At 34.0% G+C, this 26,202-nt stretch overlaps 2 protein-coding genes and 1 non-coding gene across 3 annotated transcripts; 1 reads left to right on the top strand and 2 right to left on the bottom strand.

Moving 5' to 3' along the window:
• Positions 1 to 617: 617 nt before the first annotated feature.
• LOC139876879 (uncharacterized) lies at positions 618 to 3,131 on the top strand. The gene is made up of 3 exons (XM_071864278.1): positions 618 to 1,779; positions 2,539 to 2,618; positions 2,791 to 3,131. The coding sequence occupies exons 1-3, from the start codon at positions 910 to 912 to the stop codon at positions 2,882 to 2,884; spliced, it is 1,044 nt and encodes a 347-aa protein (XP_071720379.1). The 5' UTR covers positions 618 to 909; the 3' UTR covers positions 2,885 to 3,131.
• A 1,498-nt stretch (positions 3,132 to 4,629) lies between these two features.
• TRNAS-GCU (transfer RNA serine (anticodon GCU)) lies at positions 4,630 to 4,711 on the bottom strand. Its single transcript has one exon. It is a non-coding gene; the product is annotated as a tRNA-Ser (tRNA).
• An 8,034-nt stretch (positions 4,712 to 12,745) lies between these two features.
• LOC139877591 (homeobox-leucine zipper protein HAT14-like) lies at positions 12,746 to 25,653 on the bottom strand. Its single transcript, XM_071865024.1, has 4 exons — positions 25,313 to 25,653; positions 24,473 to 24,870; positions 13,274 to 13,353; positions 12,746 to 13,168 (listed from the first exon to the last, which is right to left on the bottom strand). The coding sequence occupies exons 1-4, from the start codon at positions 25,638 to 25,640 to the stop codon at positions 12,910 to 12,912; spliced, it is 1,065 nt and encodes a 354-aa protein (XP_071721125.1). The 5' UTR covers positions 25,641 to 25,653; the 3' UTR covers positions 12,746 to 12,909.
• Between the last annotated feature and the right edge of the window lie 549 nt (positions 25,654 to 26,202).

Genomic DNA, 26,202 nt, shown 5'->3' with positions numbered 1-26,202 from the left:
TGCTTAGGCTTTGTTCTAGAGCCGTTATTTGCAGAGAAAAGAATTGATTTGAAAGGAAATCAAAATCACAAATGTGTTCCCAAGTTTTGACAGGAAAGAAAGTGATGGGAATAGATGGGTATTTTACTCTTCGACCCTTCCTTCCAAATTGGAAGATTTGAAATCCATCCCTTTCATTTCATTTCCCTTATAAAAAAACTGGAGAACAAACCCTTATAGTTGACTATTCTCAAAATATGTTACAAACGACACAACATCATGTATGGCTTTATATACTAACTTTTGTGATAATCATTGTTAATAATATTGTTTCACTTCTTCTGATCTTAAGACCAAGTCGATCACTATCAGCTGATTTTTTTATGTTACCTCATCAAATCTTTCAATCTACCATGTAAAAATAATCTTAAATATTAGTACTTCTTTCGTCTCATAGTAAATGTCCAGATTACTGTTTTGAGTTATTATGTTATAAGTATTTACCTTCTTGTTTAACCAAATTAAAAAAGATTAGAGTGGATAGTAATGAAATTTGATAGAAGAAAATTGTAGTTAAATGCGATTTTTAATATGATACCAAGTAACTCGGGCGAGTTAACTCAGCAAACCAAATAACAGCCGCCCAATCGATGGAAACCTCCAATTAACTAATTTATAACTAATTTAACCACCATCTTCTAGATCCTTCCGTTAACCAACTAACCACCGCCCCCCCAAATTTCACTTTCATTCACTCGCACATAAATCTAGGGTTAGGGTTTCCAACTTCTAGAATACTCTTCTCCCACTTTTTGAAACCTCTAGATACACACTCGTCTGAATCTATAATTTCCTACACTAGCAACCAATCGACGTCGTCTAAATAGCAACATACACTCTAATTTCACACACTAAACCCTAATTCAACAAATGGCGAAATACGGCGAAGGTGATAAACGTTGGATCGTTGAAGACAGACCTGACGGAGCTAACGTACACAATTGGCACTGGGCGGAAACTGATTGTATGCAATGGTCAAAGGATCTACTATCCAAATTACTTTCAGATCATGTAATTTTATCAGGTGAAGGTAATTTGTTTATTAAGACTAAAAAAATTGAGAAAATTGAAGGTGAAGCTTATGTGAATGTACGGAAAGGGAAAATTATACCTGGTTATGAATTGAGTTTGTTGATTAATTGGGAAGGGGAGGTTAAAGATAGTGATGGAAAGTCAATTTTAGTTGCTGATGGTGTTGTTGAAATTCCGTATATTTCGGACGAAAATGCTGACGAGGATCCGGATATTCGGGTTATTGTTAAAGATGAGGGACCGATTGGGAGGAGATTAAAAGATGCTTTTTTGATTAAAGGGAAGGAATTTGTGTTGAATCAGGTTAGGGTTTATGTTGATGCTATGGCTAAAGGTGGACCTGCTAAAGATGAGTTGGAAGTTAAGAAAGTGAATTCGAATTCGAAGGTGGTGGGACCGGATGTGAAGGTGAAAGCGGAACCGGTGGTGAAGAAGGTGGAGGTGAAGGAGAAGAGGATGGAAGGGTTTAAGACGATAAAGATGACGGAGAAGTTTAGTTGTAGGGCGAGTAATATGTATGAGATATTGATGGATGAGAATAGATGGAAAGGGTTTACGCAGAGTAATGCGAAGATTAGTAAGGAAGTTGGTGGTGAGATTAGTTTATTTGATGGGTCGGTTACGGGTACGAATTTGGAGTTGCAGGAAGGGAAATTGATTGTGCAGAAATGGCGGTTTGGAAGCTGGCCTGATGGTCTGCATTCGACGGTATGTTATGTTGTCCTCACTCTGTTTGTTCAATTATTCTTCTGTACTTTATTGTTATTGAGTTTGTCTGCTTATAAAACTGTTCTGTTAATTATATAATATGCTTATCACTATTGGTATTCTAAAAGCAATTTTTATTGGAATATTGGATAAATTTGTATGTGACAATTGGGTTTATAGGTTTATATGAAAGAATGACAAATGCTTTGAGTGTGCACATGTATCCGGACATAGAAATCCTATTTTTTTCACTATGAAACTTAAGAACATAAATTTTACTTGGACATGTTTCATGTAAATTGCTTAGTTATCTACAAAAATTTGAAAGATCTTATGAAATTAGTACTATTTAATCAATTATAAATGAGGTTTATGCCTGCAGCTGAATGTCGGTGGAGGTACGTAGAAGTAGTGATATAAGTATTTTGGGGAGGTCATGGGCTTTTTGACATAACTCTTGTATGTAATGTTTAGTAAGATACACCTAAGTCTTTGATGGTAAGGATTTTGTTGCTTGCTGAATTTAACGGCTAATCAAACCTACTAACTCATGTATGTGTGTACGGGCATAATGGGCATTATATATCTATCCTCGAATCATAAACTCATAATGTGACGTTTTGTATGAATCATATGTCTTGAGTTTAACCATAGAAGTTGGTGTTTTTCTGTTTTCACAGGAATATTTAAATAAAAACCACTCCAGTTTTAATCACAAAGTTTTCTTCAATAAGTTTGTTTAATCTTTGACTTGTGCAGGTGAGGTTGGTTTTAGAAGAGCCTGAACCTGGAGTTACAGTTGTGAATCTGACTCAGACCGATGTCCCAGAGGAAGACAGGTTTGTTTTTCGTTGTTAGAAATTTGATTATTCTTCTTGAGTAGAAAGTGTCAAATTAACCGAATCTTTAAAATCTGGCCATCTTGTGTATCATTGATAAGTTAAACAAGTAAAGCAGAATTTAGAAATTTTCTTTACAGAAACAGGTTAAAGTGACATTTCTTTGATGCAGGTATGGAAATTCAACTGTTGTTGAGAATACGGAAAGAGGATGGCGGGATCTCATCTTTCACAAGATAAGGGCAGTTTTTGGCTTCGGTGTTTAAAAAAGCTTCAGATTCTATTTTCTGTAATGTAAACGTATTAGAGTAATAAATTCAGATCGTTGTGGATCACTTGAAACGACTTGAATATGAGGGTTGAACTCTACATATCTTGGTATAACATTGCAGACTCAGATTTTGTTGATTTTGAAATGTATGATGGGTTTATTTGTCTTTGTTTTACTTTTGTGCATACATTATAGGAGAATGCTTCAGGTTTCTTATTGTAACAAACTAGTTGTGGAGCCCTCGCTTCGCGCCGGGGGCTCCGTTTTTAATGCGAGTTAAAAAAAAAAGTCTTGATCTATTTTGTAAAAAAAGAATTTTTTTCCGACACTAACATTGAAGGGTTGTTCTTTTTGTGAAAGTTGTTTCTTTTAACGTTAAAGTTAGTTGATCTATTTTGTAAAAAAAATTGTTTTTTGACATCTTTTGATAGCATTGAAGGGTTGTTCTTTATCGTTGAAGACAAAAAAAAATGTAGCATAGTAGTGGCCTATGTGAGTCCTACTGTTTGAGCGCAGTGTACAAGTCGGTAAAGCGTGGTGGGTGTTATTATTCAGTATTTTTGGCGTTAGTGATGGGATAAATAATAATTTAGAATATAGGTATAAAGTGGAGGGTTCGATTTGTATTTTAATGAAAGTTAGGGGGTTAGGTTTGTGAAAAGTGAAAAACAAAATAGTACTATTCATAATAATTAAGACAAATGTTGTCTATTAGTTACGTGGTTAATTAGCTATTGATTGCCTAATTCAAATCAAGGAGTTTTTTTCTTCGAAAATGAATGTATAAATATGGCAAGGGATTTTGATTTTTTGATAATTGATCTTTATTGAACAAATTACATATCCACCGAATCTTGGCTTGAGTGAGTGGTATGTGGGTGAGATTCAATTGGGGGTGTTGTCAGTTCATTTCTCACTCCAAGCACGGAGTTTTCAACCTTTGATGGTACTACCAACATTGATGCAGAAGGTCTGGGGGTTTTTCCAACCTTCGACGGTACTGTTAACATCATCGCGAACTGAGTTTCCTCCTAACGCGTGTGTGGTTTCCTCCTAAGCCGTTAGGAGTGATTGTGGACAGGAAACCCCATGCAAATCAAGGACATTTAAAAGCGAAAGAAAAATTTCAAGTTTTTATTATCGTAGACATAATAAGAGACACAATTTCTATTCCGATCATAAGCCCATTTGTTATGGTAAATTGTAATGTTGTTGTGGTGTTGGAGAATTTTTGTTTGACGTGGTAAAATATATTTGGTAATGTTGGTTTAATAAAGATACAAATAAATAAAAACTTGCCAATCAAATTCATCCTTCTCTGGCGTCTTCATTATTGTTCGCCCCACAACATTCACCACGAAGCAAATGACAACAGTTGCACATTGCATCGTTGTCATTGTTGTGGTTCAACGATGATCATCCTCGTTTCCCACAACTCATGGTCGAAGTAGTAATACGGGTGATCACAAAATGTAAGTGTGTACGATTTAATGAAGCTTATATTCATTCAGAAGCGTGGATTTGATGCAGCTTGTATTCATCCTAAAGCTTGTAATATTATTAACGATTAATGCTGCCACTTGTACTTTTTCAAAAACTTGTAACATTATTAGCGTTATACAGAGTAATATTTTGATGCAAATCATGAGATCTTACATTAGGGAATAATGTGGGCCTAAATCCAGGTAATACACTATAAAATAATACGTAGTGATAAAAAAGTAAAACAAAAAAAGACACCGACGCCTGAGAGATTCGAACTCTCGCGGGGAAACCCCATGTACTTAGCAGGCACACGCCTTAACCACTCGGCCAAAGCGTCTTTGATGTTGTAACCTTCAACTTCATAATATTCATCCCGAAACAATTACACAAGTGTTATTGTTGGCTCAATTTTTTTTGTCGCAAGGCTGCCTCATTTTTTTTTGTTAATTTAAAATTTGTTTGATAAATTGTCAGTTTGCCCATATATTCAATATAAGTTTGATAAAAATTATATTTTATATAAGAAAGGAATCATTGAGAGTATTAGTAAAAGACAATAGATTTGAGAACTTAATAACATTTATATGCTTGCAAATTGAAAATTACTTTGCTACGTATATAAAAATATACCATATATAAATATACCAGTGAAATTATCCGTGAAACTACGGGTTTGTTTAAACGAAACAGTTTAATGATATGTTTTAGATATTAAGTGAAAGTAAATGCTAAAGTTATTTAGTTTAATGACCCGTGGAACCATAGAGTCCGACTAAGAAACTCGTCAGCTGAACATTTCATCAAACACCTAAAATGCATATTAAACAATCCACATCCAATCATAAGAGATAATATTGGTTCTCATTTTATTTTAAAAGTGTAAATTAAATATAAATTTAGAATTGATTTCCTTCTGCCTAGCTTTTATACATTCTCGTACTCAATTCAAAATAATTAATTAAAATAATTCAAAATTATTTGATTTTAATAATTAAAATAATTATTAATAAGATTTAATAATAATAATTAATTAATAAGATTTAATTTTAATTTAAAATTATTTAAATTAATAACATCATCCACCATGCTTAGATTTGTTTCTTTTTCTTTTTGATTTTTTCTTAACAAAAGAATTAGCCTAATAATGACATTATCATTATAGAATTTTAATATTAACTATAGATGATATGAAATTTGGTGATTTATTATTATTATTTTTTTAACCTGAGTATCTAAACGGGCAACTTGACTAATCCCAGGGCGACTACTCGCTACACGAGCAGCCCGGAGTCATAGCAGGCGAACATCCGTGGCTATGAGTGGATATCTGTGGGTTCCTGGAATCGAACCCATGACCTCCACTATGGAAGGTCAGGGTCATAACCATTCAACCACCACACTCATGATTAAATATGGTGATTTATGAAAAGCAAGGTAGAGAAGTTTTTAATATGGAGAGTATAATGTTAGAAAGGGCCGCTAACTTTCAGATGGGCTTGGAGGCTTGCTGTTAGAGAAGGCCCAGAATCAGTATAGATCACGGAAATTGAAGAGATAGTTATGGACTTGTGGTTATGCTTATACTTCTAACATACAATGATGATTTTTAGGTGTAAATTTTCAAAATTAGTCAATGTAAATAATTATTATTTGACAACTTTGTAACAAATATTATTAGTTAGTTCCAAGAAAGCTGAATAGAAAGTCTAAAAAATCAAAACTTAATTATTCTTTGAAGACCCCAAAAGGTTTTGAAAAGTGAAATTTGGAATTTGAATGTTTGCGACTTTAAGGTTGGGATATGTTTGAAGAATTGACTACATCAATTATATCTTTTATTTACCCACCAAATAGTAGTTGAACAATCAATTTTACGGTAATTGATTAACTTATCCCTATTTCTAGATTAAATAACAATAACATAACAATAACAATATATATAATAACTAAAAACAATTGATGCAATAAAACTTTTTTTAAGATAAGATTCATTTTTAAAATATTGTTCATAGCTACGTCTAAACACACAAGAAAATGTTGTATAAGAAGTTAGTTACTGTATTAATTTCAGAGCGGTGTTTATTTAATTGTTGAATATTTTTCTAACGTTTGACTTGATAGATTCACAGGATATGTTTAGGAAACTGATTTTTGAGTTATATTGACTATATATCAAATATTCAAATTATACATTTTTCTAAGTGTTAAAATACCAAGGGAGTAGTTACAACTGATGTCTCTGAAACTTGAAACACAAGCTTCTGCTTGTAGATGATATTTAAAGACCATAACTAGTTCTTGGTTACATTATGGTGGTTGCTGTTATAATTCAGTAGGCTTATAACTACCTTTAGTGGTTTGATTCTTGATGTTATAATTCAGTAGGCTTATAACTACCTTTAGTGATTTGATTCTTGATTAAGAATACTAATAATGAAGTGTAAGAATAAAGACGATAATGGAGAGAAAGAAAGAAACACTTTGTAAGTGTGAGAAAATGGTGCAAGTTTAATGCTTGCATTCATGGCTATTTATAGCAAAAATATCACAAGTTTAGGTAATACAATAATATTACTTTTGTGTATCAATAATTGACTATCCATTTATATATATATATTTATATATTATAACACTCTCCCTTGGATAGCAATTTTGTTTGTTGAAGATCAACTGTAAGTTACTGCCTCATTAAAAACCTTGCTAAAGAAAACCCAGTGGGAAAAACTTTAGCTAAGGGAAAAAGAGTGCAGCATGGAGTTGACTCCCCCTCAAGTAGACATCGCTTCGGTTGTTACATCTTTTGAACATGTCTCATGCCAATGTTATGAACGTGTGTTCTGAAAATAGTAGTTGGAAGTGCTTTCGTGAAAAGATCAGCAAAGTTTTTGCTGGATTGAACATATCTCATTTCAATCTCGTTGTCCTTAATGAGATTTTGAGTGTATGAGAAGAATCTAGGAGGTATGTGTTTGGTTCGGTCACTTTTGATATACCCTTCTTTCATCTGTGCTATGCAAGCTGCATTATCTTCATAGATAATTGTTGGACTTTTATCGCGTTCTAGTCCACAAGAATCAGTAATGATTTGTGTCATTGATCTCAACCAAAAACATTCCCGAGTAGCTTCATGTAATGCAATCACTTCGGCATGATTTGATGATGTAGCAACAAGTGTTTGTTTTTGAGAACGCCATGATATTGCAGTACCTCCATTTAGGAATACATATCCAGTTTGAGATTTAGCTTTATGTGGATCGGATAAATAACCTGCATCAGCATAACCAACCAAATCTTGTTTTGATTCGTTAGAATAAAATAATCCTAAATCAGTAGTTCCTCGAAGGTATCGAAATATGTGTTTGATCCCATTCCAGTGTCTTTTGGTAGGAGCAGAGCTGAACCTTGCCAACAAATTAACTGCAAAAGAAATGTCAGGTCTTGTACAATTTGTAAGATACATAAGAGCTCCAATTGCACTAAGATATGATACTTCTGGTCCAAGAATATCTTCATGATCTTCACATGGACGAAATGGATCAGTTTCAACATTGAGTGATCTAACAACCATAGGAGTACTTAATGGTTTTGCCTGGTCCATATTGAAACGTTTCAAAATCTTTTCAGTATATGTTGTTTGATGTACAAGTAAACCATTAGGCATATGCTCAATTTGTAAACCAAGGCAATACTTGGTTTTTCCGAGATCTTTCATTTCAAATTCTTTCTTTAGAAGTTGAATGGCTTCATAGATCTCTTTATTTGTACCTATGATGTTAAGATCATCAACATAAACAGCTATGATCACATATCCTGATGTTGTTTTCTTAATGAAAACACAAGGGCAAGTAAGGTTATTTGTATACCCTTTGCTTATCAAGTAATCACTTAATCGGTTATACCACATACGTCCCGATTGTTTTAACCCATATAAAGATCTTTGTAATTTAATCGAATACATTTCTTTGGGTTTTGCATTTGATGCTTCTGGTACCTTAAATCCTTCAGGTATCTTCATATATATATCACTATCAAGTGATCCATATAGGTAAGCAGTCACAACATCCATGAGATGCATTTCTAAATTTTTAGAAACTGCCAGGCTGATTAAGTACCTAAAAGTAATTGCATCCATAACAGGGGAATAAGTTTCTTCATAATCAATTCCCGGTCTTTGAGAAAAACCTTGAGCTACAAGTCTAGCTTTATACCTTGTAACTTCATTTTTCTCATTTCTTTTTCGGACAAAAATCCATCTGTATCCTACAGGTTTCACATCTTTAGGAGTGAGAATGATGGATCCGAAAACTTTTCTTTTATTGAGTGATTCTAATTCAGCTCGTATTGCTTCTTTCCATTGAGCCCAATCATGTCTATTTTGACATTCAACCATAGATGTTGGTTCTGGATCATCATCATTATTCATGATGTCATATGCAACATTAAATGAAAATTTCTCATCAAGATTTTTCATTTCATTTCGGTTCCATAATATTTTTGAATATGCATAATTGATTGCAATTTCTGTATTGACATCATCAATCTCCTCTGCAGTAGGAGTACTGATTTGTGGTTCTTCTTGAACACTTTCTTTTACTTCATTATCAGCTGATTTTCTTTTTCGAGGATTTTTATCCTTTGAACCAATTGGTCTTCCACGTTTCTGACGTGGCAAAGATTCATGAGTGACGTTATTGCCAGCTTTTGGAATTTCAATTCGAGCTGGAGTATTTACTGCTGGTATATATGATTTTGTCACCGTTTTTGTATCTGTAAATGCATCAGGCAATTGATTTGCAAGTTCTTGTATATGCATTATCTTTTGAACTTCTGTCTCGCATTCTTTTGTGCGAGGATCAAGATACTTTAATTGAAGTTCACACCATGAAACATCATTTTCTTTATTTTTCATTTCTCCCCCTAATCTAGGGAACAATGTTTCATTAAAATGACAATCAGCAAAACGTGCTGTAAAAACGTCACCTGTCATAGGTTCAATATACCTTAATATTGAAGATGTTTCATATCCAACATATATTCCCAACCTCCTTTGAGGACCCATTTTTGTACGTTGTGGTGTCGCAATTGGAACATACACTGCACAACCAAATGTTCTAAGATGGGAAATATTTGGCTCTTGACCAAAAGCAAGTTGTAGGGGGGAATATTTATGACTTGCACTTGGTCTGATGCGAATCAATGCAGCAGCATGTAAAATTGCATGACCCCATATAGATACAGGGAGTTTTGTTCTCATTATCAATGGTCTAGCAATTAACTGTAAACGTTTAATCAATGACTCGGCTAAACCATTTTGTGTATGCACATGAGCAACAGAATGTTCAACAACAATTCCTATAGACATGCAATAGTCATTAAATGCTTGAGATGTAAATTCACCAGCATTATCAAGTCTCACCCTTTTAATGGTGTAATCAGGAAAATGAGCTCTCAATTTAATAATTTGGGCAAGAAATTTTGCAAATGCCACATTACGGCTTGATAACAGACAAACATGAGACCATCTGCTAGATGCGTCTATTAGAACCATGAAATATCTAAATGGTCCACATGGTGGATGAATTGGTCCACATATATCACCTTGAATTCTTTCAAGAAACATTGGTGATTCTTTCTCAACCTTAAGTGGTGAGGGTCTAGTTATCAATTTTCCAAGAGAGCAAGATGTACATGGAACCATTGTATCATGATGGATTTTTCTATCCTTTAGTGGATGTCCATGAGTACATTCAATAATCCTTTTCATCATTGTTGATCCTGAATGGCCTAATCTGTTATGCCATAAACTGAATACACCAGGATCAATATATTTTTCGTTAACTACCATATGTATTTCTGGTACATTTATATGTGTATAATGTAATCCAGAACTAAGTCTTGGCAGTTTTTCAACCACATGACTCTTGTCAGTGATACTTAAATATTTCTCATTTTTTGTTGTCACTGACTGATAATCATACCCGTTAAGGTATATGTCGGAGAAACTCAATAAATTTCTGCTTGACTTGGGAGAAAATAAGGCATCATTTATTAAAAATTTTGTACCATTTGGTAGTATGAAATTTGCCTTTCCTATCCCTTTTATCAAGTTAGCAGGTCCTGATATTGTATGTATAGTTCCTTCCGTTGGTTTTAGATCAATAAAATATTTCTCGGATTTAAGTATAGTATGTGTAGTTCCACTGTCTGCTATACAGAGATCTCCACCACTTGATTGATGTTGTATTCCAGCAAAATTCATATTGAACTTCATATATAAGAAATAAATAGTGAGTACATTAATATTACACAATATTTTACATGCAAATAGATAGTACTGAAACATTTAGCAAACATAATGACAAAGACAGACGATATTAAATCGTTTATTTTTCGAAAGACACACAACTTAAACATTCAAGAAATCTTCATATAAATCAGATGGTTTCTCAGTGACTGTTGGATCGACGTTATCCACAAAGTTTACTTCCTTTTCTTTATCTTTCAGCGAATCCTGATACATCTTAACAAGATGTTTAGATGTTCGGCAAGTATTAGCCCAGTGGCCCATTCTACCACATCTGTAGCAAGATTCTTCAGAATTTTTAGAAGAATTTTCTTCAACATCTTGTTTAGTGGGCTTGTTTTGTGGTTGATATTTATATTTTCGTGGATTATTATTTCTTTGACCACCACGACCACGACCACGACCACGTCCTCGCCCATTACCATTACCATAAGGATGGTTTCTACCATAGTTATGGCTTTTGGCATGATGATGGTGATGGTTATTATAACCACGACCTTGCCCGCGTCCTTGTCCCTGTTTATAATTATTTGCAGTATTTGCTTCAGGGATTGCAAGTGTACCAGTAGGACGGGATTGCTGATTTTTCATTAATAGCTCATCATTTTGCTCTGCAACTAAGAGATATGAATTAAGTTCAGGATATGTTTTGAACTTTAGCATTCTCAAATTTCTTTGCACTGTGATGTTTGCAGCATTCATTGTGGAGAAAGTTTTCTCCATCATGTCCGCATCACTTATTTCATGTCCACAGAATTTAAGTTGTGAACATGTATTATACAGAGCTGAGCTATATTCATTTACTTTCTTAAAGTCTTGGAACCTTAATGTTCTCCATTGTTTCATAGCAGCTGGAAGTAAAATTTCTCTTTGATTATTGAATCTGCTTTTGAGACCTTCCCATAAAACATGGGGATCTTCTACAGTCACATAATTATTTTGTAAGCATTCATCAATATGTTGATGAATAAAGCAACATGCCGTTGCTTGTTCTTTTTCAGAACAATTGTTGTTTTCATTTATGGCTTCAAGAATGCCCATTGATTTAAGATGCATTTTTACTTTTATAACCCATGGCATGTAGTTGTTTCCAGTTGATTCTAAAGGAGTAAATTTAAGCTTTTCCAGATTCGACATTTTCTATTAAAACAAACAACATGATAAATTATAGTCACTTTATATTCATAAGTATATAAACATTAAACATAAATTTAATATAACATAAATGATAAGTAGGTGACAGTGTCGACCATATGTAAGTAATCATTAATAAATGTTATATAACATAAATATAAATATTAGTAAACATAAATGATAATTAGGCGACAGTGTCGGCCATATAAATGTTAGATAATAGAAATATAAATGTTAGTAACATAAATGATAATTAGGCGATAGTGTCGGCCATATAAATGTTAGATAATTGAAATATAAATGTTAGTAACATAAATGATAATTAGACGACAGTGTCGATCATATATTATTCAGGTGGTATAACCGACCATATATCATTTAGGTGGCAGAGCCAACCATAATTAGTATTAAGATTATCGTGCTGATAACGTGTTATAATTCAGTAGGCTTATAACTACCTTTAGTGGTTTGATTCTTGATGTTATAATTCAGTAGGCTTATAACTACCTTTAGTGATTTGATTCTTGATTAAGAATACTAATAATGAAGTGTAAGAATAAAGATGATAATAGAGAGAAAGAAAGAAACACTTTGTAAGTGTGAGAAAATGGTGCAAGTTTAATGCTTGCATTCATGGCTATTTATAGCAAAAATATCACAAGTTTAGGTAATACAATAATATTACTTTTGTGTATCAATAATTGACTATCCATTTATATATATATATTTATATATTATAACAGTTGCAACCAACAAACATTCTTAAATTCCCACTTATCATTTTAAATATAATAATATACTCCGTACAAAATACTATTGTAAAAATGAGGAAAAGATCTTTGTCATATAATATTAGAAAATCTTGTCATATAATATTAGAAAATTCTTAGTCAAACCATTACATCTAATGGAACAAAGAAACGAGCTACCAAATCTAGAAGGAGAAAAAACAAATCAGCATATGGTCAAAAAAAAGGCAAAATCTTTACATATGCAAGCATGCTAATTGCATTTCTGTTTTAATTTTTTTTTCTTCCTAATCTTGTTTAATTAGTCAAAATCCCATTAGCCAAAACAAATTAATTAACGTGTTATTGCTAGTGTTGGTGGCTTCCGGTGGGCGTTTGTTGTTGGCGAGGGGTGGTAGTTGCGGTGGTGGCTGTGGTAGTAGCAACTCGTTCACAAGATGGGCACATAGTTAGCGTAGTGGCAGGCATTTGCATGTAGAACGGTTGAGAAGTCTTCAACGCTCGTAGTTCTTGAAGTTCTTTTTGCAATCTTCGGTTTTCTTCGGTTAGGGTTTCACAACATCGCTTTAAATACTCGCAATCGACTTCGGTTTGCTTCAATTTTGTCCTATGGTTTTTGATCATATTAGTTTTACACTTCTTGCAAGTATGTATATTCTTTGCATAAACATAATTCATTGAAATTATGAAATAATTAGAAATTTATGCATACCTCGCTCTTCGGTTTTGAAACCAAACTTCAACTTGTCGCGGGCGTAGATTCAATTGCTTTGCTAAGGCTTGCTTTTGTTTCTACAAAACAATCGATAAACAAAAAGATATCGCTTAATTTCGCTGCTTCATCGAATCGGTTGTATGCTAGTATATTAGTTCACAGTAATTCAACTATGAACACCAGACTCTTAATTTCACACAAACAATAGGAATTAAAGTGCAGAAAATTAAGAGAACACGAATTAGAAGAAAACCAATAATATATTAAGCACAATCGTGTTTTTTTTTGATATATATCTAAAAACTGCAAACATAAACGTGTATTTATACAAGAAGAACCAAATCTTCCAGATTTGGTTTCTTAACAAACTACTCTACAAAATAGGAAAAGATATACAAGGATCAAAGCTAAACTTAAGGAGATTAATTCTGGAAGATAAACACAAAAACGCATCATCATATATCTTCTAAATATAAAAGAGATCTTCCAGAATCTTCAAATGGCTTTATCAACAAGAAATCATTCGGCAGTTGACTTTTGAAAACTTCAGACTCTAACATCATCTGCTCCTCAGACTCTAACATCATCAGACTCTAAAATCTGCAAAATACTTTGACTCATCAGATTAACTTTCCCAACAATCTCCCCCTATCTGATGATGTCAAAACAATTCAAGCTACTAACCCATCAACTTCTTGACCTCTCTTTCAATCAGCTTGCACTTATGCTTCATGTGTGAGATCTTCTTCATCATACTGATCTTGCTGTACAAGTGCATCAACAACTTTCTTCGAAAAGGTAAGGTCTGCAGAGATTCACACCTTGTCATCAAACTTAATAGCAGCTCAATATTAGCATCCTCAAACTGATCCACTCTAATCAACATTCTCCTTCCATTAGAAGTTTTAACCAGCAATGCATCCAAATACTCAACATAAAAATCATCTATAAACTCCATATGTTCAGGAACAGCATATGTATCAACTATCCTCTTGACCCTTCTTTCTTTCTTTCTCAAATTAAAGGCTTCACAGAAAACTTCATAATCCTTCAAACTAATAAACCCTTCTTCAAACACCAGATGCACAAACATAAAAATCCTCTTAAACACCTCACTTAAAATCACCCTGTCACCTTCACAACCTCTCAAACCAAATGCAATTCCTCTCCATTCACAAAATCCTAACCTCAATATTTGATTCAACTTCACCCTTAATCTTTTATCAGAAGCATGAGATAAAGTCAGAAACAAACACACTCCATCATACTCAGTCCTATCAATTTCAACCTTCAACACTTCTCCTTCATACCTTCTAAATCTAAACCTTTTATTCAACTTAGCTCTCAGATCATTCAAGACCGCAGGATTTTCAGAAATATCACCAGCAGATTCTGCAATCATCTCACCAACAGCTGCAACATTTTTACCCTTATCCTTAACACCACCAGCAACAATTTCATCACCAACAGTAACATTCTCAACCACATTTTCTGAAACCACAACCTCATCAACAACAATGTGCTCCCCCTCAATTTGATTCTCCCCCTCAACAGCAGCTCTCTTATTCTTATCACCAGCAACCTCTGCATCATCAACTCTCTTTCTTTTCTCCCCCTTTTTGACATCATCCACCTGAAGAGAAGATATGATTTCCCAGATTTCAGCTTGTTGATTTTTTAAAGTAACCAAATCAGAAGCAAACCCTGTAAAACAACTTTCTACCCCATCAACTTTCTTTTCCAATACATCCAACCTGTCATTAAACATCACCACAGAATTTGAATTACCAGCACCACCCTGCAACTCCCCAACCAACCTCCTCACCTCCATCAACTCTGATTTTGAAACAAAATTATTATTAAAGTTTTTAGAAAGATCAGACTGCACAACAGATAGTTTGTCATCAAACTTCTTAGTCAAATTAGTCAAAGCCTTATTCAAGCCAACCAATTCAACTGGTGCCCCAGTCTGACCTGCAGTGTCAATAGATGTGGGTATGGTTGGTATATCCTCATGACTTTCCTGTTGTGAAGAAAAGCAATCCTTGGATAAAGAAGGTGTTGAGGCCTGTACCACACCCTGTGACATGAGTGTGGCATTGGCAGCCTGTGCAAGAGTGTGTAAGGATGACATGCTCTGGAAAGGTAGTGACAGACTTAAGTCTGAGGTAGAAGTAGGTTTGGCCATTTCAGTAGGTTGTTGAATTTGGTTTGATGAGTCCAGGATTGGGACCTCTGTTTGTAAGTTAACTGAGGGGGTTGCATCAGTAACTGTAATGTGGGTATCCAAGTTAACTAACCTATCAGGTTTGGTTAAGGTCAAAGCACTGCTTGCAACAACCTCTAGCAGAGGTGAAGAAACAGTACTAGCACCATCTTGCCTAGTGAATTGTAATGGTGAATTCACAGGTGCTGAATCATCTAAGGGTTCAAGTATGGTGGTATTCTCTGTATGAACTGGTGAGTTCATAAGGTTGTTTGATGAAGATATTTGCTCAGTAGCAGTGGGTGAAGATGGGTTAGATTGAAGTGGTGTTTCTTCAACCATATCTTCAGCCTGCTCTGTTTGATTGACAATATGGGGTGGAGTAATTGGGAGGGTAGAAACTGAATGTTCAGATTCTGTTGAATGTTGTTGACCATTGTTGTGACCTTCTTCAGATTCTGATTGCTCAGATCCTGAAGAAGATGCCCCTTCAGATTCTGATTGCTCAGGATCTGCAGGTTGGTCTGCACGGCCCAAATTGACCCAATGCATCATAGCAGCTGTAAGAGGGACTTCTTGACCATCATCAATGTGCCTATGAAACATTTTGACACTGCATTCAGGTAAATACCTGTACTCATAGACATTAAAAGTTTGCAAACCATTGTACAAAATTGATGTCATTGCTTGTTCAAACATTAGACTCATAAATCTTATGAATGGCACATTGTGATCTCTTAAAGGTTTTTCAGTAAGCACTAAGAGTTCATTAAAATACAGACGTGCAAAGTCTATATTTCTCCCTGTTACCATGGCATCAAAAATATGAGCCTCAAAATCATTTATTTCAGTTAGACTCCCACATTTAAAACTCAAACTTCTGATTATATTTGACAATAGAAACATCCACCTTGGACTGAACATACTGATTTTGACACTAGAATTGGTTAAGGGCTGACCAACTAGGTTAAAACAATTTCGTACAGCAGATTTTGCTGCTGTTCGAACAAAATTCTCATTAAAAGGAAGGTTTAAAGCAGCCCTTAAATGATTTTCAGTAATTGTTAAGGTGTTGTTACCATTCCTGTAAGTACCAGTAATTGACCTTGCTTCTCTGTTCCCATTACAAGTGTACCAGAACTCAGCCAGCATCTCAGGATACATCACCGTTGTCTTAAAGAAGGCATCCTTCAAAGGATGATTCCTCATAAACAGCATCAATTCCTCATATCCCTCATTAGCAAACCCTTCTGGAATTCTACCACAAGCTACCCTATTGTTCACCGATACCTGTACCTCCTTATTACCTCTAAAATCCTTTGCTCGATGCATCCTTTCAGTTGGTTCCAGAACAAAAGGGATGAATTTCATGTTCGCCATTGTAATCGCAAGAGAATTTCGAAAAACAGATGAGGGTTTTGAGATGATCGACTGATTTGACAAAAAAATTTAAAATTTAAACCCTATTAAATAATTCTGACACCGCCAAAAATTTTACCATTTACCTCCTCAAAAAGTTACAGTTTTGACCCTTTTATTATAAGAAATAGAATAAAGAAAAATAAACTTACCTAAAACAGAACAAGAAAAAAACTTTATTTGACTCAAGATAGAAAATAATTTACACAAAATTACATCAAAAATACACCAGAGTCACACCATCTCAGACTCTGAAATAGCATTACCTCATCCAGACTCATTAAAACATCAGACTCCGGAAGAGTCATCACTAGACAACATTTCACTAGATGGATTTAACATTCCAAGTTGTCCAAGAAGATAAAAATGCCTTTCTTCATTAAGTGCCTTAGTAAAAATATCTGCCAATTGATCCTTTGTACCAATATGCTTCAAATACACTTTGCCCTTTTCAACACAATCCCTTATAAAATGATGTCTGATTTCAATGTGCTTTGTTCTTGAGTGAAACACTGGATTCTCAGTAATAGCAATTGCACTCTCATTGTCACACATGATTGGAGTGTTGGACAATGTCAACCCAAAATCCAAAAGTTGATGTTGCATCCAAAGTAATTGAGCACAGCAGCTTCCTGCAGCAACATATTCAGCTTCTGCTGTAGAAGTAGCAACAGAGTTTTGCTTCTTACTAGACCAGCTAACCAGTTTTCCACCTAACAATTGACATCCACCAGAAGTGCTTTTCCTGTCTAACTTGCAACCTGCATAGTCTGCATCTGTGTAACCAATTAGATCAAACCCTGAGTCTTTGGGATACCAAAGACCCAGGTTAGGGGTACCTTTTAAGTACCTAAAAATCCTTTTCACAGCTTTGTAATGAGACTCCTTAGGGTCAGATTGGTAACGTGCACAAAGACATGTAGCAAACATTATATCAGGTCTACTTGCAGTTAAGTATAACAAAGATCCAATCAAACCTCTATAGGTTGATTGACAAGTGGGTTTACCAGACTCATCCTTATCAAGTTTTTCAGAAATGCTCATTGGTGTTCTTATAGAAGAACAATTTTTGAAACCATATTTGTCTAACATGTTAGCAATATAGTTACTCTGGTTTATAAAAATACCCTCAGAACTTTGTTTTATTTGCAACCCAAGAAAATAGTTTAATGTACACAAATTACTCATTCTATACTCTTTTGACATAATATCAGAAAACCATTTTCCCAAGTTAGGATTAGTAGACCCAAATATAATGTCATCTACATAAATTTGAACAAGTAGCACATCACCTTTGTCCTTTTTGACAAACAAAGTCTTGTCAATAGCTCCTCTGGAAAAATTATTTTCTAGAAGAAATGTTGACAAGGTATCATACCAGGCTCTTGGAGCTTGCTTCAGACCATACAATGCCTTTTTCAATTTGTAAACATGTTTTGGAAATTTCTTACTTACATAACCAGGAGGTTGTTTCACATACACCTCTTCTTGCAAAACTCCATTCAAGAAAGCACTCTTCACATCCATTTGAGATACCTTAAACCCTTTGTGAGCAGCATGAGACAAAAACAATCTGATAGCTTCAATTCTAGCCACAGGAGCAAAAGTCTCATCATAATCTATCCCTTCTTCTTGCCTGTACCCTTGAGCAACCAACCTTGCCTTATTTCTGATAACAATACCATCTTTATCCACCTTGTTCCTGAATACCCATTTTGTGCCAATGATAGTTTTATCATCAGGCTTTGGAACCAATTCCCATACTTCATTCCTTTCAAACTCTGTAAGTTCTTCAGTCATAGCCTCATTCCAGTCATCATCACCTAGTGCCTCATCAATCTTCTTAGGCTCAATAAGTGAAAGAAAACTTGAAAACAAACAGAAATTAGCTATGGCAGATTCAGACACAGCAGCCTGATTAGAAGAACTAGTCTTGGGTAACCCTGTAGTATCCACAACATAATCATCAAGATGCTTTGGATGAACTATGCTTCTTGAAGATCTTCTGATAGGTACAATGGGATCTGAGGTGGTATCTGATGATTGGCCACTCTCTTGATTAACAACAATCTCTTCTTCTTGTGTAGATTCTTCTGTATGAACACCTTCAGCAATAATATTTTTAGAGTCTGACCACTGTTCATCAGACTCAGACTCTGAATCCAGAGTCTGAACAATGTTCTCTGAAATTAACTTAGACATTTCTTCAAGTGCAGAATTCTCAGAATTGGATGATTGATCCATTTCTAAGGAGCTTTCATCAAAAGAAACATTGATAGATTCTTCAATCTTCATTCTCCTCTGATTGTAAACTCTATAAGCTTTAGATACAGAAGAATATCCCATAAAAATACCTTCATCAGACTTTGGCTTCATCTTATCAAGCTGATCTCTTTGATTTAAAATGTAGCACTTACACCCAAAAACTTGAAAATAATGAATAGTAGGCACCTTTTTGTGATATAACTCATAAGGAGTTTTACCATGTTTCTTCACAATCAGTGACCTATTTTGAGTGTAACATGCTGTGTTTACAGCTTCAGCCCAGAACCTTAAAGCTACATTCGATTGACATAGCATAGTTCTAGCTGCTTCAATAAGGGTTCTGTTTCTTCTTTCAGCAACTCCATTCTGTTGAGGAGTTCTTACAGCAGAGAAGTTTTGACCAATTCCAGATTCTTCACAAAAATCAATTAAAGTAACATTTTTGAACTCAGTACCATGATCACTTCTTAACTGTTTAACAAGAATACCCTTTTGAACCTGCTCTCTTTTGATCAACCTGATGATTTCTTCAGGAGCATCACTCTTTGCAGCCAAGAAAATAACCCAAGTAAATCTGGAATACTCATCAACAATCACAAGAGTATACCTTTTTCCACCCAAACTACTAGTATTCATTGGACCAAACAGATCCATATGAAGCATGTGAAGTGGATCACAAATGGTAGCCAGGGTTTTTGAAGGAAACTTGGTTTTGGTTTGTTTACCCATAATACAAGCAGAACATGGCTTATCTTTCTTAAAGGGTTGCTGTGGAAGACCTCTCACCAATTTCTTCTTAGACAGCTCATTTATATTCTTAAAATTAAGATGAGAAAGTCTTTTATGCCACAGCCAATTTAGCTCATTTACAGTCTGAGAATACAAACATGTCTCAATACCAGAATTAACAGAATTCAGATCCAATACATACACATTCTGATGTCTCCAGGCCACAAGTGTTGGCCTACCTTTTGGATCATAAATAATACCAGCTTTCTTTCTGATTCTTATTTCACAGTCTTCATCAGCAATTTGACTAACACTTAGCAGATTACGCATCAACCCTTCAACTAAGGCAACTTTCATCAAAGTAACACTACCAGCTTTCACAGTACCATAACCAACTGTCTTTGCAACAGAATTATCACCATATCTCACAGGAGGACCCTTCTCTTCTACAAACTCTACAAGATGTTCTTTGCATCCAGTCATATGTCTTGAGCAGCCACTATCCAGATACCACTTACTACCCTGCTACACAAGACACAAACAACTACACAATTAATTCTTGGAGGGAACCCACTTTTCAGTGGGTTCAATAGGAGAATCTTTTACTCTCCATACAAAAGCTTTGTTACCAATCCAGATCAACTTGTCTTTAACAGATTTCAAAACACTTTCACTTTCACAGACTTTGGGTTTCCAACACTTTTCAATTCTCTTTGGAAGACAACATGTACTCTTAACAGGAGATTTCTCTTTACTTTTGATTACATTATTAAGTTTTGAAATTTCCTTTTTAAGTTTTCGAATAGTCTTAGTCTGTTTGGACTTTGACTTTCTTTTTGACCTTTTAGAATCTGGACTGGTACTAGTAACAGAAGATAAATCAGATATGTCCTTGCAACTTGACTCATGGGTGATAGACTCCTGGTCAGAACATTCACTTTTAATTTTCAAATCTAAACTGTTAGAGTCTGAAGATTTCTCAAGTTCAGACTCTGATTGACTTTTACTTTCTGACCAGTTAGAGTCTGATGGTAACAAAATTTCAGACTCTAAAGGATCTCTGCTCTCAAGTACAATGATGTCTAAAGGCTCAACAGGATCTAATGATTTTACAAAAGCATTTGTCAAAATCTTTTTATCACCATCAAACTTTACAAAAGTATCTGGTAAAATATCAGGTTTAAATCTATTAGGATCAGCTTCCACATTATTGTCTAATATGTAGTTTTCACCTAATATAGCCTTAACATCATCTGGAATTTGTTTGGCAATAGCATCAGAATTCTTTTTAGAAGATACACACCAAGATCTACAAATTGACTCATAATGTTTTGACCTTTTAATTGATCTTCCTAATTCTGTATTTAATCTTTTAGTTTCTTCAGCATATGCCATTTTATAAGTGTCTAATTCAGCCTCACACGATTTTAATCCTTTAATTTCAGCATCTTTTTCCATAATTGACTGTTTAAGATCAAAGATTTGTGTTCTTAACCTATCAATGTCTTCTAAACACCACTTAAAGTCAAGCAACAAGTACTGAAACATTCTCACTTTTTCATTATCAAAATAGTTCACAAAGTTTTGTACCTTATAGGCAGAAATTTTATTACAAGAACTATCCATATCCATCTTCTCAATAGCCTTCAGATCCTCTTCAAAATTACTGGATCCACCAACCATTTCAGTTAAAGCCATAAAACACTTGTCTTCCTCATCATCTGATGATGAATCTTCATCCTCCCATGTTTCAGTATACAAAGCCTTCTCCTGTTCTTTACCCTTTGCCTTCTCAGCTTCATTCTTTAATTTCTTGTACTTCAACTTGTACTTTCTTGCTTTGTCAACAGACTTGTAGGAATCTGAACCTCCTTCAACCTTAAACCAGCAATCAGCAGCTATATGCCCTATCTTACCACACTTGAAACACTTAGCTTTCTTTGGATCAAATGAACTCTTACCTTTACCCTTCTTAAAACCAAACTTTCTTTGCTCAACTCTCTGAGCCAAAAGAGCTATCTGGGCCTCCAGATCATCATCTTCCTCATCTTCTTCAGATTCACTATCATCAGAAGTTTCATCATCCTCAGATTCAACCTTACTAGAGTAACTGGAGAACAACTGTTTGTTCTTCTTTGTAGTAGCCACCAAAGCTGCCTCTGGATCTTTAGCAACCTTCTTAACATTGATCTTGTTCTTCAACTGTGTTTCTTCAAAATTTGATAGAATACCAAACAACTCACTTAGCTCATACCCTTCAATCTTCTCACTTATTACCATAGAAGTAATAACCGATTCAAAGTTTGAAGGTAGTAATTCAATGAACTTTTGACACAAAACTTGTTGTGTCTTTTCTATACCAACACTTTCAAGATCATTTATCAAAACCTGAAACCTTGAGTGGAGATCACTTAAGGATTCTTTAGGCTCAGCAGCAAAGTTTTCATAGCATCTGATCAGATTCTTTCTCTTTTGAGTCTTAACAACTGTGACTCCTTCATAATCATTAAGTAAAAGATCCCACATAGCTTTAGCAGTCTTGGCATGACTAATTTTCCTGAGAATAGGAACAGTGACAGCATTACCAATAATACTTCTTATTTTGCTGTCAAGCTTAAACTTTATAGCTTCTGCTTCTGTCCATCTTTCTCTTGGAGTTGAACGAAAATAAGCAGGTTGTGCAGCAACAGTATCTGATCCAGGAACAGCATCGACCATTTGACCTGGTGTAATGGGTCCTGTGGTAAGGACAGTTTCTGCATCTTCATGAACAGATCCAAGAAACCATAGAACTTTTAGCTTCCATGTTGCAAAGTCTGTGCCATCAAAAATCGGCACACCTTTTCCAGCCATGACTGGAGTAACAATTGTACTGGTAGACATCTTGATTTCTTCAAAGATGAAAAATAGATCGTTTTAAAGATTACCTTTGACGGATTTACACCTTACCCGCTCTGATACCAGTTATTAGTTCACAGTAATTCAACTATGAACACCAGACTCTTAATTTCACACAAACAATAGGAATTAAAGTGCAGAAAATTAAGAGAACACGAATTAGAAGAAAACCAATAATATATTAAGCACAATCGTGTTTTTTTTTGATATATATCTAAAAACTGCAAACATAAACGTGTATTTATACAAGAAGAACCAAATCTTCCAGATTTGGTTTCTTAACAAACTACTCTACAAAATAGGAAAAGATATACAAGGATCAAAGCTAAACTTAAGGAGATTAATTCTGGAAGATAAACACAAAAACGCATCATCATATATCTTCTAAATATAAAAGAGATCTTCCAGAATCTTCAAATGGCTTTATCAACAAGAAATCATTCGGCAGTTGACTTTTGAAAACTTCAGACTCTAACATCATCTGCTCCTCAGACTCTAACATCATCAGACTCTAAAATCTGCAAAATACTTTGACTCATCAGATTAACTTTCCCAACATAGTAATATTTCATAACTAGTACAATATATAAGCTTTAGTGTATTAATTATTAAATTTAACACATAATTCAATAAAAGTAAACTAAGATATGATTCAAAACCTTACAGTATCAAATGTAAATGTATTTAATTGAATGATTAAACTACATGGCATAATGACATGCACCATTTATCATGTCATAAAGGTGTAACATTCAAATAAAGTTAGTTTTTAAATAATGTAAACTTGTCGGACTACAATTATACATCCCATACATATAATCAATGTAATGGTACAACATTACATATGGTTCTTGATAAACTAGCACCGAATATTTACTCCTTTCAGTTGCGTTCTACACCCAAGTCATTTATTTCTCGTACTTATGTGTGTGTGAAATATGTGATAGATTAAATCAAGTTTGGTGGTCATATAATTTCATACCATGGGTAATTTGAAGTGAAACTTAATGCATATACTAGCTATACATATAGATGTAGATAAGAATTTATTATAGCAGATTCTCTAACTCATCTTTCAGATTCAGTTAGCTAAATCAAATCTTTATGGGATGATATGATGTGACATTGTGTTATTTTTTATATTTTATTTTTTGCCCCAAAAAAAAACGAAATTTTTATAAAAAACGAAAGGGAGACTACGATGATGAAAAAACCCCATTTTTTTTTTAATTTTTTTTTTTGAAAAGCAAGGTCCCAAAGTAAAAAAAAAAAAAACCAATTTAAAGAGCCCGATTTATATTATTTAAAATAGTGGTGATTAGTGGAGTACATAACTAAATTAAAATTAAAGTGGTGATTAGAGGTGTACATTTAAATCACTCGACATATTTTCAAGTTAAATTTATTGGATCAAATAAACCAAATATCTATATCTATCTATCTAAGGTAAGACAAGAAAGTAATATTTTTGTGTTGTACAACATATCTGAAACCCTAACATTTACATTATTCAATACTCCGTATCATTAAAGATTTCATTTTTATGGTTCTACACAATAAAAACTAACATGGGGCTATAAAAAAAAGTATAAATTTAAAATAAAATACCAAAAGATAAAAAATTATAATCCCAAGATACAATCTTTATGAAAACGTACACATATCAAGAGAGTACTTACAGGGTTAAGAGTGCTGTGTTCTTTGAAACTATCTTCAAGAAAAGCAGATTGTTCTTTAGTAAGCCGGAGCTTTTTTCGGGTCGACCCGTTTTCATCTTCATCACTAATCATACCACCACCTCTAGTACAGGCTCTTTGTGTAACATCTACTAATTCTAGATTCACTGTTCCTAATTCTAAGTCTCTTTTTCTTGAATGAAATGATGATGATCTTCCATTGTTTTTAAAAATGGAAGTGAAATCCATTTGAAACGACGACGTACCACTGTTACTGTTGTTGGGTGATGATTCTGATCCGGCCACCGGTTCTTCACCGGTTTCTTGATCGGATACTCCAGCAATAGGCTTTGCATCATGTACTTTTGCAGGTTTAGTTTGTGAACCCGGTTCAACTATCACTAGGACATAAATTAATAAAGATCAAAATATAAAAAATAGATAAGGAGTAATATTTAAGTACATCTACTTTTACAAATATTACGAGTAAATCATTTTGAGCAGCTTATGAACAAATTTAGAAAAAAATGGAAAACTATTGTTATGATTAATTAATAAAACTGAATATTTTTCGAATTTTTTGTGTAAAAAACACACATGAAAATATTTTTCTAGGAATACAAATATTTTGCAAGAATTTGTACTTGTAAGAAAATATAATTAAAAGTTTGTTACTATGATCTACTTTAAAAAACAAAGGAATACGTTATATTTAGCTAGTATTTGGTACTATATTTTTTTAAGAAAAGGTTACAACCATAATCTAAAGTGTGTATCTATTTAAAGAAATCAATCTAACATACAAATATAAATAAAAAATGATAAATAAATAAGAAAATTTACAGTTTTTTAATAGCCATGGGAATGGCCGATGAGACGGCGGTGGTGGCGGTGATCGGAGGACCGGAGAGAAAGGTAAAAGATCAAGTTGCAACGGCGGTTGTGTCGGCGGTGATGATGGATCCGATGAAGAAGAACTTTTCCGGTGAAGATCAATTTCATCATCATCTTTTTGACTCATCGTGTTCTTGAAGTTCATATGATCTTTTTCAAGATTTCCTAAGGCCATGCAAAACCCTAAATTTTTGATATTTTGCTGTTGGGATTTATTGTGATGTTCCAACAAAGAAAATGGTTTTGGTGTATCTCCTAAACTCAAAGCAAGTTCCATAATTTTTTTTCACTTTCTCTTTCTAAAAAATCAACAATGATATGGGAACTAAGGACAAATGGAGACTTATATAAATGGGGTACCAGGGTACAATATGGACGTGTATATTTAATATTTAATATTTAATTTTTTTTTTAAGTGGTAGTAATTTTAAGTATTACGGAGTAGTTTCTAGATGAAAATTTCCTTCAAATTATTTACTGTATTAAATAAATGAAATGTACTCCGTATACTAGAATTTGTTCCATTGCAACTATTCACTTTTTTTTTTTTCTTACATACAACTAGTTGTGGAGCCCTCGCTTCGCGCCGGGGGCTCCGTTTTGAATGAGAGTTAAAAAAAAAAAGTTTTGATCTATTTTGTAAAAAAGAATTTTTTTCGACATCTAACATTGAAGGGTTGTTCATTTTGTGAAATTTGCTTCTTTTAGCGTTCGAGTTTTATTTAAAAAAAAAAAGTTAGTAAAGTGGGGGTTCAATTTGTATTTTAATAAAAGTTAGGGGGTTAAGTTTGTGAAATTTGAAAAAAATATACGTATAAAGTGGGAGTTTGATTTGTATT

Source organism: Rutidosis leptorrhynchoides, chromosome 11 (genome assembly GCF_046630445.1).
Source record: "Rutidosis leptorrhynchoides isolate AG116_Rl617_1_P2 chromosome 11, CSIRO_AGI_Rlap_v1, whole genome shotgun sequence".
Lineage (NCBI taxonomy): Eukaryota > Viridiplantae > Streptophyta > Magnoliopsida > Asterales > Asteraceae > Rutidosis > Rutidosis leptorrhynchoides.
This window is presented reverse-complemented; position numbering and strand designations above follow the sequence as displayed.

Excerpts from the sequence above, each read along its gene's own strand:
- LOC139877591 (XM_071865024.1), bottom strand. The coding sequence starts at position 25,640 with ATGGAACTTGCTTTGAGTTTAGGAGATACACCAAAACCATTTTCTTTG. Across the intron at positions 13,354-24,472 it reads AACACAGCACTCTTAACCCT|AAACAAAAGCAAGCCTTAGC; the intron begins GTAAGTACTCTC and ends ATTGTTTTGTAG. Across the intron at positions 13,169-13,273 it reads TTTCAAAACCGAAGAGCGAG|GACAAAATTGAAGCAAACCG; the intron begins GTATGCATAAAT and ends CAAAAACCATAG.
- LOC139876879 (XM_071864278.1), top strand. The coding sequence starts at position 910 with ATGGCGAAATACGGCGAAGGTGATAAACGTTGGATCGTTGAAGACAGA. Across the intron at positions 1,780-2,538 it reads CTGATGGTCTGCATTCGACG|GTGAGGTTGGTTTTAGAAGA; the intron begins GTATGTTATGTT and ends TGACTTGTGCAG. Across the intron at positions 2,619-2,790 it reads GATGTCCCAGAGGAAGACAG|GTATGGAAATTCAACTGTTG; the intron begins GTTTGTTTTTCG and ends TCTTTGATGCAG.